The sequence below is a fragment of the Melospiza melodia genome, chromosome 22 (assembly GCF_035770615.1).
Source record: "Melospiza melodia melodia isolate bMelMel2 chromosome 22, bMelMel2.pri, whole genome shotgun sequence".
Taxonomy (NCBI): Eukaryota; Metazoa; Chordata; class Aves; order Passeriformes; family Passerellidae; genus Melospiza; species Melospiza melodia.
In genome coordinates this window covers 9,688,304-9,701,249 of record NC_086215.1, presented here as the reverse complement: position 1 = coordinate 9,701,249, position 12,946 = coordinate 9,688,304, and the positions used below count along the sequence as shown (strand labels likewise).

Genomic DNA, 12,946 nt, shown 5'->3' with positions numbered 1-12,946 from the left:
AGAGGTGTGTGTGGGGCTGGGGAGCAGTTCCATCACAGGTTATGCACCTTCCCCAGAATGGCCCAGGGAAGGACAGCAGGGATTTTTGGGGGCTTTGGCTGTTGGACACACATTCCATGTACCTGGTGTGCCCTCCTGCTCTGCAGAGCTGGCTCTGCACCAATCTGTCTCCAGGATGAAATCTCTCTAATGGGGGCCCTTTCCTGCATGTGAATTTCCATCTTTATTCCTATTCAAACCATAAAGAGCAATCCTAGACTCTTTCCCTTCTCCTTTTTCACCCCATCCCCACTGCCTGTGTCCCCAGAGTCAGGTGTGAGCCATTCTTTAAATGAGTGTTTTGAACATGAAATACACTGTGTTAGCCCAGTTACTAAGAAGGAACAGATTTATCAGATAAATCCCAGCAGGCCTGTACATGTCACTGTCTGGTATAGTGCAATAAAAATATACATTAGAATAAGTATAAATACATATTTACAGTGTACAAGTAAAGCCAGGAGTACAGACTCTGGGTTTGAGCTTCCAGGTACAGATTAATGACTTACAGCTTAGGCACAGCATAAAAGGGACAAGAACATTTTAAGTCTTAGGAGAATAACTTGGGATTTACAGCAGTGGAACTGAGGGCAGTTCTCTTCTGGCAATATATGAATTTTCCACTTGGATCATTTTTTGTTTGCCCATGATGGGCACTCCTTCCTAAGCCTCTGGAGTGAATTGGCCCCAGCCTGTTCCCAGGGTAATTTCCACTGGTGTCATTGTCCAGGGCTGTGTGTTCAGGGATGCAGTTATGGAGTGAGCCACGTGCTGCTACAATGCCCCAATTAACTGAAAACACTTGTCTGTGTTATAATAATGTTATAATAATACTTTGTCCTTCCTGTTAAGAACTCAGGGGACTCCACAAACCTGAGTGAATGGCCCCACTCCACCAGGAGGGGTTGGAAAAACAAAAGCCCAGTGCAGTGCCTTGCCAAAGATTATAGAGAGAAATTGGCAGAGCTTGGAGGGAAACTGGTTCTTTACTTGCTCCAGTGCTTTGCTTCAACCCCCAGACCTGGCAAAAGGAGGAAATACCACTGCTCTCTTTGTATAATACTTGTGAGGTACTTGCATGCTCTGCCAACATGTACAGGCTCAGTCACTTCCTCCTTGAGGAGAGAGCCTGGCAAGCAGAACTCTGGCCCTTGACATTGATATCCAGGGTCACTCCTGCCCAGGCAGTGACTCAGGATTGCTCAGGACAGCTCTAAGCTGGCATGTGCAGCATGCAGGGAAATATTGTGGGACATGCTAGCCCCGATTCCAAGACTCTCCCATGGTACCAAGGCATGGGGATCATTAGCTCGTGCCTGGTGCTGTGCTCTGGCTCTTCCTGGAGCCTGCTTGGGATCTCTGCAGTGTGGTGTGTCTGAGGAATGTATTTGGAGACCCCTGTTATCTGTAAGGGATAGGAGCTGTTTCTTCAGTATTTTCCTCCCACTCCAAGCTAAAAATACAGCACAGTTAAGTTGTCATTTGATCACAGTAAATGCTCTGCTGAAAGAAATGACTTTAAGGTGTCTGTTGGCAGAATTTATGGCCTGGGCAAGTCTCTGCAGAAGGCCTGTCCAGGTTGAACACAGCTGACTGAACGCAATCTATTTGCATGCCCTGGGCTTATCTTCCCAACCATCAGAGCAGAACATGGTTACAGCACCAGCTTTGTACAGATTGCTGCTGCCACCAGCCCAGGAGTCTCCTCCTCCCAGCTGGGCAGCCTGACAACCTGGATCCTGCTCCTGGTGTAAAGCCAGAGTTACAGTGACCTTGGAGGAATTCCTCTGGATTTACACTTGAGCAGGTGATGTCAGATCTGGGCTGGTACCTGTTGCAATCAAAAAGTGAAAGCTCCCACAGATTTCTTCAGGATGTGCAAGGCCCTGTGGTGCCAAACACCAAAGCCAATGATGACTTGGTGAGTCCCCAGGGGAACACAGGACACCATGGGAGCTTTATGAGCTGGATGGAGGTGCTGGGGACAGTCTTGAAGGTGGAGCTCCAGCAGAGAGGCCTCACTTGAGGCTGTGCTGGGTCTCGCGGTGCCTGCGCAGATCCACCTTGCGCTGGAAGCCCTTGGCGCAGAGCTCGCAGCTGAAGGGTTTGAAGCCCGTGTGCTTGCGGCTGTGGGTGATCAGGTTGGAGCTCTGGCTGAAGGCTTTGCCACACACCTGGCATTTGTGGGGCTTCTCCCCTGCAGGGCACAGAAAATGGCAGAAAACCTCACTTTAACGGGTGAACAAAGAGAGAGAGAAATGCGTTTTAGCAGAGTCAGACCTGCTTGGGCATCAGGGTGCTGCCAGCCCAGCTCTCCTGGTGATGTGACTGGGTTGAGATCCAGCACCAGAGGGTGGGAAGAACCAGGGACAGTCCTCTCCAGCTGGGTACAGCCCCAACATGCACCACAGGCTGGCCAATAACCACCCCTTGTCAGGCAGATGTGCTCCAGCCTCCTGCTGTCTCATCCCATGTGGAATAATGACTTTGCAGTGCCTCTGCACACTTACCCCCAGTCTAATACCTGTGTCTGGGGTCTGTGAGTGTACATCAGCTCGAATTTTGGTTTTCTCATGGAATATTTGGTCTCTCACCTGTGTGGATGTAGGTGTGCTTCTTCATGTCTGACTTCTGGTGGAAGCGCTTCCCGCAGTACTGGCAGGGGTAGGGCCGCGTGTCCGAGTGGATCAGCAGGTGAGTGGAGAGGGTGGAGGAACGTTTGAATGTCTTCCCACACATCTTGCACTCAAAGCTTCTTTCCTGTTGGGGAAGGAAAATCATGGGATGTCTGAGGCTGTAAGACATGTGACAGAGCTTGAAGAGTGATGAGAGTTGTAGATTTGATAAGCAAATCTCCTTGGCTCGTGGACTGATAACGCTGGGTGCAGCACAAAGGGAATGCAGGGAGGGTTAATTATGGAAATGGATCACATCTTGTGATCCCAGCTCCTGCACCCTCTAGCAGAGTGAGTAGCAATGATCCTCCCTTGCCTTCCAAGGAATTCTGAAGGGCAGACTGAGATTTGTGAGACCAAGAGCTCTGGCCTGTAGTTTTCAGAGCTCCTGCCCTTGTCACTGCGTGCCACAGGAAAAGCATCACGTTTGTAACCTAGGAAGTGCCACTTCCTCTGTAATGGGTTAAGCAAGAGCTGAGGTCCAGAGCTGGTTCTCTGAAACCATGCCACCCACCTGGGAGTGGATGTTGGTGTGCTGCTCCAGGCTCACAGCGTGCCCAAAGGTTTTGCCACACACTTCACAGGCAAAGGGACGGGTCCCGCTGTGAGACCTTCGGACATGGACCTCCAGGCCATGGGGAGTGGAGAACACCTGCAAAACAAAATCCCTGTGATTTTCTGACATGAGGTGGCTGCACCTCCATCTCTGTTTTCAATTCCTTCTCTTTATTTCATTCTCCCCTCTGTGAGAGCTCATGTGAACTGCAGCATTCCCACTGCCTTGTTCTCCTGACTGCAGGCCCTGCTCTGAGCCACATTTTGGTGTGCCCAAATGAAGCATTCCATGCTTCATGTGTGCCATGAAAATCCCTCCAGGCCCTCCCCATCCCAGAGGTTCTCATCTAACACACACCTTGTTGCACTTGACACAGTGGAAGGTCTCCATGTCTGAGGAATAATGCAGGCTGTAATCCAGGGGGGGCTCGGTGCTGGGCAGGAGGTGGCTCCCATAGAGGCTCACAGGGTGCTCCAGCAGGGCTGACTGCATGCTGGAAGACATCTGCTGGTAGCTGTATGGCATGTGGAAAGCATCCCAGGAAAATCCAGCTTTGTAGAAGGCTGGGGTGCTCGCTGTGTTAGTGCAGTCCTTGATCTGCAGCCCTGGCATGGCCATCTCTGAGATTGCAAAGGAGAGGGAGAGGTCAGTGTCACACCATGGCCTGAAGCTGGGCACCTGTTAAAAAGTTCCCCATCTTGCCTCCCCACCTTGCCTCGGGAGTTGCAGTTGGTAAATTCTCCTTGATTCAAATCCTCATTCCCCAGGTAAAGTTCCCGTCATGACTTTGATTTCAGTCTGAGGAAATTTTATGGCACAGAATGCCATGGAAATTTTCTGGCTAAAGGAATACTGAGCCCCCTGCTAGCCCTCCTTGATGAGGTGTTTGAACAAGTGCCCTGTGGGTACCTGCCTTGACCCACATAGCACAGAGCTGCATTGATGTGGGGAGGGTCATTCACAGGGAATAACAGCACAGTCCTTCTTTCTTCCTGGTACAGACCAGAATTGCAAAGGGAAATACAGAATGCTCCTGATGAGCTCTGCCTGTGGCAAGTTTGGCCATTGATGTCAAAATAAGAACTCTCATTTACTGAAAATCTGGGCCCAGTTTTAGGGGTTCAATAACCAGCTCAGCCCTGACCTCTTCTGCAATTGGGGTTTTGGGTAGCCAACCTTGAGCTGAAGGGCCTGGCAGCATCCTGCTCAGGTACTGGACAGGGACACTCTCTTCTCTCAGTTCAGGTGGGTCCTTCTCTTGTTTTGGAACCACACATCCCAGGTCCTGTTTCTTGATGTCCTCTGGTGTCCTGTCTCCTGTGGCTGTAAAGAGCAGTGTCACAGTTGTGTCACAGTTATGTCACTCTGGCTGCTGTGAAGTTATGTCACTTCTTGCACAGTTATGTCACTCTGGCTGCTACAAGAAGAGTCTGTTTAGGTGAGTTTTGCACTCATGTGTGAACTCCTGCCTGGACAGAGCAGCCCATGCTCGATTCCCTGAGGAAGTGCAGAGTGATGCAATCAGCATTCAAGATCTGCCAATTGCTGAGGAAGGGAAATTCCAAGCAGGATGAAATAGGCAAGGCAGAGGGGGCAGGATGAGATTATAGGATCCTTGATACCTGATACACTTAGAGAAAATCAACCCCAGAATTATGTCTGTAAGAATAATTTCCCTATTTAAAACCATTTCCATTTGTGTGGGTAACAAACAATCACTAACTTATTAACCTCCCCACCCCTCTCCTGAGAGAGCTGGGTATTGTTAACTTGGATTTATGGACAGCCAAGTAGGGAAGCAGAGGGGGGAGGCAAGTCCTTATGCACTGAGCCTCATCTCCTCCTGCCCACACTCCCATTTATTTCTCCATGCTTGTCCCAGCCCTTAAAGGCACGAACCAACACTTGTTAAACTTTGTAGTAAAAATCTAAAATCACAGAGGTGCAACATGTGTCTCCTTTCTGCTGGAGATGGGCTAGATCTGCTGAGGAACAGTGTTTATCTCTTGTCAAAACCTGCCACTGCACCAGAGACACAACAAATGGCCCAAGGATGATGGCAGGAATGGAAATTAAAATGTTACCTCCTTTCTTTTTTATCAAACTTATCTCAGGGCTAGACTCTAATTTGATAGCCAGGGCTAGAACAAAGGGTAAACTGATCCTAAATTTGAATAAAGAAAATTTGAATGGTGCCTGAAGGGAGGAGATAATTACCCTGGCCCTGCCACTGCTTGGATGGCTGTGGGAGAGCAGGAGCAGAGGGAGCACAGCAGGGATGGCAGAGCTGTGTTGGGTGGTGTTAACACCAGGAAGAGATGGTAGAGAAGATGCAGTCCAGAGGGAATGTGGGCAGTGAGCACAGGAAACCAGAGGTGGAAGTGGCAGAGTTGTGAGTTTGTAGAACACTGACAACCCAGTGCAAGCTCTTTTCCCAGCTGTAAGTGGCCTGAAGTTGGTCATTTTTCCCAATTGTGACCAACTCCACACAGCATCTTACAGCTCAGACCTCCCCAGTAACCCAGCAGGAAACAAAGGGAGGATCAGTGTGGATTTATGCAGGGAAAGGACACACAGAAAGGGATCAGCTTGCCCTTACACTGACATCCCTGTGTGGAAGCCCTTGGATGCTCCTTAGCTCACTCATCCTGCTCCCTTAGCTGCCTGCTGAATGACTGATTCACCTCAGGGTGTTCCTACAAGCCCAGGAGATGGACACACTCACCAGTGAAGGCAGAGGGCACTGGACCCCAGGGGAGGACTGGCAGGTCATCTTCCACACAGCGGGGCTGGTGATAGGTGTGAGCCTTTTTGCTCTTCACCAAAAAGGAACGTGGCATCTTCCATTCACCTTCTGGGATGAAACACAGAAAAACACCAGCTAAACCTCTGTGGCTTGGGGAGTAAATTCACACTTGTTTCAGATTAAGTGCACCCTGTAAAAATCATACTTCACAACCTACCCCAGGCTGAGGCAAAGGATTACAGAAAAAGAAACAGGGACAGGCTTAACCTGAGATCTGAGTTACAGACCAAAACTGTCTGGCAGGCATGTTGAAAGCCAGGACCTGTCTCTTGCAGTCCTGTCTGACTTTTCATTTTTTCATTTCTGATCTTCTCCTCCCTGGCAGGAGAGGGAACCACAGGTTAGAGATCCCCACTGGAGAAAGTCTGAGTGTTTGTGCTGTCCCAAACCACGGCCTGGGCTCTACTGTGAAATGATTATATAAACAACAATGATAGAAACGACACCAATAATAGGAGAGAGACAGGGAGATCCCTGCAGAGTGATGTGTGGAGGGTTTCCCTCTTGCTTGAGTAGTTGGAGCTCTGGCTGACAAACAAGAGAGCAGAGGCAGAGCAGGAGGGCTGGGTGAGAAGTCACCTTTTGGACCCAACTCAAATATTGCAGACCGTTGAAAAGGCGGGTTAGGGACAAACAAAAAATGCTGAAATTTAATCATACCAAATTCTCTTGCAATGAATGTGTTATCTTTGCTACCCAGAACCCAGCCCACCCTGTGCCCACTCCCTGGGGCTGGTAACTGCTCTGATGGAGGCAGGGTGGCAACAGGGACAATGTTGTGAGCACTAATATCAGCTGGTGCTTAATTTGCATTTGTATTTGCATTTTCCCTTGTAATTGTTTGGGATAGAGGCACTAAAAACAAATCTTGCTATATTTCATTTGAAAAGTCAGCATTTAAGTCCTGACTCTCTGTTGACTGGAAACTGTAATTAAGTTTTGTTCCTTCCTGAGAGCAGTTCAGTGGAACTTACTTATTTACTAAAGAAAACCCCCCAAAATCCATAAAGTTTGCACCTGTTAAGCAGGAATGATATGAAATGTCTGTCCAAGGACACAGCAGTCCTGAAATCCCAAACAGGCAGGGATGGAAAGGTCTGTTCCCCAGAGATCAGAAGTGCCTGTACTGCCCCTTCATGCTAAATATAATTACAGAGCCCAGTGGTGTTTTGTTTAAAGGTCTGAGGGCCACATTTACAGTGGTGCCCAAAGCTGTGGGATTGCCACAGCCAGGTCTGCTGGGGACAGGGGGATTGCCAGGCTGCCCCCAGCCCAGCTGCCTTTGGATATGCTGCTGTCTTTTTAAATCTGGACCAGGATTCCCACTGTTCCATCTATGAATTCAGGGATAACTCTTGTTGGCTCAAGTAATTTTTTCTTCTGAAATGACTCACCTGTTTTTCTTCATCTTTTTCCAAGAAATTTACGTCTAGATTGAGATGAATAATAGAAAACTGAGGACAAGAGCAGACTTTTAATTTAATTTTTGAAAAAGGACAGAACAGCACCAAGGAGGGACCATAAGCAGGCCCTTGAGGGAAGGGGCACTGAAGCACACACTGCTGCTTTTTGCTCTCCTGGAACACTCTAATGAGGTTTATTCAAAGATCTGTAAAGAGCCCCTGCCCAGTGAAAGCTGCAGGCACAGAAATAGCTGCAGCTCAAAGACAGGGCTGTTCTGCAGTGGGTTGTGACCCTTCAGCAGCTCTGCTCAGCTCCTGGTCAGTCCCAGCTGAGCCACCTGTGCTCTGACCCAGCCCTGCATTATAACCTGCCCCAAGGCAAAGTGCTGCTCCAAACCCTTTAAACCTGGAATTTCCACTCCTGTCACAGGGGTTTTCCCATGTGGTGGGGCAGCACTGTGTCCACAATGAGGGAATTGACACCAGGAAACTTCAGGCATCAGATTCCTCTGCCTGAATTAACCAGCTCCTGCCTTCCCTGGGCTTCCTCCATGGTAGAGGAGCTGTGGCAGTGGGGAGAGCCTGCATGCATCTGTGCCTGCTGGAATTCTCCCTGCCCTCAGGCTGCAGAATCCTGCAGAACCCTGTGGCAGCAGCTGGGCAGCTCAGCCAGGTCAATCAGATGGGAGATAGGTGGTTTAAACAATCCAGCAAAGTTTTATGCCAAGTTCAGACAGCACTAAGTACAGCCCCTCTTTTCCAGTGGTGCCTAAAAGCAGATGAATAAAAAGAACATTTCTGGATGGGTTTGCCCCAGGCTGTGTAAAAGTCAAATTTGGTGCAGTATCCTGAGTGCTGATAAGGACTGAGCACAGCCATCCTCAATGGACTGAACGTTGCAAAAGGAAGTCACCTTCCCCCACCCCATTTTACAGAAAAAAAAGGAACTGGGAGCCCAAAGCAGAGTTAATTAACAACTGTACTGGACTGGCTTTGTGATTCACACAACCAGGCTAGAGGAAAGCTACAAGCAGAGATTGTGGGAGGAAAAAGGACTGTTCTTCCTCGAAACTCCAGATTATCTGTACAAGAGATCAGCTGCTCCTAATGGCTCACTGTATTTCCCAGGAAAAGCAGTGCTGTGGACCCTGCCACCTGCTACATTTTAGAGTTATTGAAGCTTCTGACAGAATTTAACTTCAACCTTTTGCTGAAAATTAAACTTTCTTTTTTTTGTTGCTCATTTCAGCCCCTGTGGCAGCTGTTTCTACCTGGACTGGTAAGTGCACAAGGGAATTTATTGCTTGGGCAAGAGTGCCCATTCAAAATTGAAGTGTTCTGGCATTTTTATTAATTCAATAGAGGATATAAAACCAGCAGGTGGCTAAAATTGGCATTCTTATTAGCCTGCCATTCATGCAGCTGTATAATAATGTTCTAATGTGCCTTGAGGAAAAGACAGCAGGAGCCAAGGGGAAAAAAGCAGCTTCACTATTTTGGGTACCTCACCTGAAGCACCTTGGAAGGGTTTCTTTCACCAGTTATAAATTCCCCAGTCAGATCTGAAAGCAGATCCAGCATTTGCATGTTCAAACTCAAAGTTCCTCCACCCTCAGCAACGCTTTTGGATGATTTTGCAGAGTATCCCAGGTAAAACTCTAATGGGACACTGAAACATTGCAAGTGGTCTTGGTTTTTAGTTTAGGGGTGGCTTCTGACTCCAGGATCCTCATTTTAGTGCATCCTGTGTTGCTCATGAAGCCCTCACTCGCTTCACTGCACAACAGCTCAGTTCCCAAACCCACAGCACTGGTCCTTGATGTAATTTAGAAATAAACTTTGAATTCTATATTCTATAAATTCCATGAATTTAGAAACTCATACTCTCACTGGATTAGGTTATGGAGCCTTTGGTGGGGACAGTGTTTGCAGGATTGTGCCACACTGAACCCAATTTGCAGTGAAAGCTCCATTCTAAAGCTGACTTTCATTTTTCTCTAAATTCAAGTAATTCTGTTTTCAGATTTCCAAGGTTAATTGTAGAGATTAAATGCTTTTTCTTGCTACACTCAGTGAAACATTAAATTTTAACTGGCATTAGAAGACTAGAACTCACTAGTAGTACATTACACCACATCTTAAAGTTTATGAGCATACAAAGTTTTAGGCTAAAAAGCACTTTTTCCTTTCCATTGTTTAATTGATATTATTTACATTTATATCTTAATATTACCCTTTTTGTGCTTTTTTTCCCCTTCTTTTTCTGTTTTTTTTTTTTTCTGGAAAAAGTGAAGCTTCCAAAAATACAGAATAGTTTCTCTTTCAAAAGATTTTAGAAGAAAAAAGCACAAAGTAGAACACGATATATCTGTGGTTTAAGAACCCAAATAAAATAAAATAAAATAAGAGGTTTTATGGACTCTTGACTTTTTAAAGTCAAATTTGAAAGAATTTCAGCTCTTTACAACAAAATTAATCATTTCTTCACTAGTCCATCCTTGCAAGATCGAATGTACTTGGAGCAAGTAATTTAAACGCCACTTTTTTATTGGAAAAATGAACAGGACATATTTAATTCTTGTGGTAAGACTGGATGAATGGACATTATGGCAGGGGCAGCAAATTATGGTGGAAATTTTGTCAAAGAAGTTGAACAGAAATGTTGGTATAGCTGCAACATCTAGAAAAAAACATATTTAGACAGTAATTGCAGCACTTGTTCTCTGGAAAGCTCACATAGCTCCCTGTGATGTTGGGAATGCCACTGGCTTGAGGAAACTTTGCCTTAGGGTTCCATGGATGGAATTATACAGTGCAATCTCCCAAATTCCAGATCTCCTTATTGTACAAATGCAATTTCAATGTGAACTTGCAAACCATTAATGTGTTGAATCAATCTTGTGATATGAGAAGTGCCTATAAATAGCTAATTCCATATGCTAAAAAATTGTTCGATTAATTACCCTGTATTCAAAAAGGGTGGAAAAATAATAAAAGATGAATTCAAAGCAAAAATCCTGAATGGGAGAGGAATTGTCATCTACAAAAACTGGCACAGGTGATGGCAGCAGAGGTGTGCTGCTCTCTGGATGTTAAGGTCTGGCCCTATAAAAGAGCAAATAAAAGGAAAAACATGGTTTTCCCTCTCCTCAATGGCAAAGTAAAAAAATCCACAGGTCCTGCTAACGGAGCTGGCTGGGACACAGGTACCTGAGACCATTGTCACATCTGTTATATTTTGTTCTATTACCATTTTCATGTTTAAAAGTGAAGCACATGGCACATAATTCCAAAAGGTTCAATTCAAATGAGTCAGGTGAACTATTACCACAAAGGAGCCCTCAGGACAAGAGGCTTAGGCAATGGAATATATTTCATATTTGCAGACATGAGCGAAGAAGAAGGAGGAGGAAAAAAGCTTAGAAAAACATATCAGAAAAATGAGAAAACCAATGCAGTTAAAAGTGTTTAAAAGAATAAATCAATCACCTGTTTGAGGGACTTTGCTTTACTGGATTTGCCTTGAAATCTCCCCAGACAAGCGAGACGTCGTCCCCTCTCAGGACTCCTCTTCCACTTTTTCACTTGGTCGCAGTCAGTTGAAATAGATACTTCTCCTTTTTTCTCTCTGTTTTTTTTTCCCCTGTTCCCCTCCCTGATTTTTCAATCAGATTATTTGTGTCAAAATCTGGCGGTGAAGAAACAGCCAATAAGAGGCAGAGCCCAGAAAGTATTTGCTTATCAAAACTTCCCAGGACTTTGACAACTTGAAGAGAATTCACGATGCCCAGCTCGAAGCCCTGGGGGCAGCACCCTTCACTTTTAGGGGCAGCTTTGCCTTCTGCAGGAATACTCCTCTGTCATATTGACAAAAAGCATGACACAGGAAATAATGCACTGAGCAGGCATTTGTTATTTTGTCTTTCAGTTAAAAAAAAAAAATTTAGAAAAGCCCTTAAGAAACCTGTATTTTTACAGACATTCATCCCCGCATCATATCTCTCACAAACAGACACACCATCTGTCTCACACACACACACACTCACATACTTGGGGCTCATAAACAAAACCATCAAGCACATGTGCACAGAATTATTTTATTCCAGAATGGATCTTTTATCTCTCCTATTTCCAAGGAAAAACGAATAAATACTTGCATGGTATAACCGAAGAAGATGCGTGTTAATCACCCTTCATTTTCCCAGGCATATGTGTGTGCAATCCACACATATTTTAGGCATTGCTCTATCTATATACAGCTGTATACAGGGTATAAATATAGATTTAAGAAAGCTCATTAAGCAAGCTCATTAACAACAGCTTTGCAAAAAGCTCTTCAAGAGCAATAATAAGAATTTGCACTTCTATCGCTTGCTTTCAAAAAAGGTTTGAGAATGGGTTTGCAAATGTGGAATAATTGAGTGTCAAAGTAATGGCCCAGTGGAAGGAGGGAGGATGGAGCAGGGGCAGAGTGACTGTCCCCAGGTTGTTCTCTAGCACAGCTGGGAATAGGAGCTGGAGAACAGATTTTTCTTTTAGAATCCTTGGGCACCACTCTTACTTGGAAACAAACAAGGAGAGCTGAAATCCCCAAATACTTGGGAGGGAGAGAATGGGAATAATTCCTTGATTCCACCTATTCTCTAGCTATTCTCCATTCTCACAACCCTCCTGGCTGTGCAGGTGCACAGTGGCATGAGCTGTGTGTGCCCTCAGATGTCCCCTCTCCGTGCATGGTGGAACTGAGAGTGCAGACATGCCTTCCAAGGAATTCATCAGAGGTAAAGTGCAAACCAGCATTGTGTGCTGAGAACTGGACTGCCACCAGCAGGAAAACTCCTCTGGAGATGGGAGTTTCCTGCTCCCTGTGAGCTTCTAAACACATTTCCCTGCTTCCGACCGCTCTGCTGGGTCCCTTTTCCTGCTGCAGCCCGGGGTGGGGAACACCAGGAAGGAACAACCTTTGTTCTGCCCGGGGATCAGAGGGAGGCTGGGGCTTCCCTGACGGAGCAGATCCAGGGACACTCGGGGCTGAGAGCAGAGGGATCCTGCACCAGCCACGGCATTGGGGACATCCTGCTGTCCCCAACGCTGTGCCCGTGCCAGCCATGGTGGCATTGCCCCATGGCACCGGCCAGGCCGTGCAATGGGACTGATGCAACTCGAGATAGGAGCGTGGATTTCACCCGCATTGAGAAAGATTCAGATTTTGATCTTAACCCATCTGTCATAATACTGAGCATAATTAATTCTCGTTGTTTGGAGAAGTGAACAATCCCTTTTCCCTGCTCCCTCCTCCCCTCCATATTTATCTAGGCGAGTTTTGCATGAAAGAAACGTTCCCAGGGCATTGTGCTGGGGAGCTGATTTGCATCCTCTTAAATACAGGCATTTGAGGGATTACATTTCCCGCTACAAAAACAAGCATTGTAACAAACCCAAAATGTACATTGCAGCTTCAGGGTTC

At 46.4% G+C, this 12,946-nt stretch overlaps 1 protein-coding gene across 1 annotated transcript; it reads right to left on the bottom strand.

The window, feature by feature from the left end:
- Positions 1-374: 374 nt before the first annotated feature.
- GFI1B (growth factor independent 1B transcriptional repressor) lies at positions 375-11,246 on the bottom strand. Its single transcript, XM_063174397.1, has 7 exons — positions 10,969-11,246; positions 5,996-6,124; positions 4,447-4,593; positions 3,628-3,890; positions 3,229-3,366; positions 2,634-2,799; positions 375-2,236 (listed from the first exon to the last, which is right to left on the bottom strand). The coding sequence occupies exons 2-7, from the start codon at positions 6,108-6,110 to the stop codon at positions 2,058-2,060; spliced, it is 1,008 nt and encodes a 335-aa protein (XP_063030467.1). The 5' UTR covers positions 6,111-6,124; positions 10,969-11,246; the 3' UTR covers positions 375-2,057.
- Positions 11,247-12,946: the final 1,700 nt, after the last annotated feature.

Coding starts and splice junctions, on each gene's coding strand:
- GFI1B (XM_063174397.1), bottom strand. CDS start 6,110: ATGCCACGTTCCTTTTTGGTGAAGAGCAAAAAGGCTCACACCTATCAC. Junction 3,367..3,627: donor ACTGTGTCAAGTGCAACAAG/GTGTGTGTTAGA, acceptor TTTGTTTTGCAG/GTGTTCTCCACTCCCCATGG. Junction 2,800..3,228: donor ACACCAACATCCACTCCCAG/GTGGGTGGCATG, acceptor CTTCCCCAACAG/GAAAGAAGCTTTGAGTGCAA.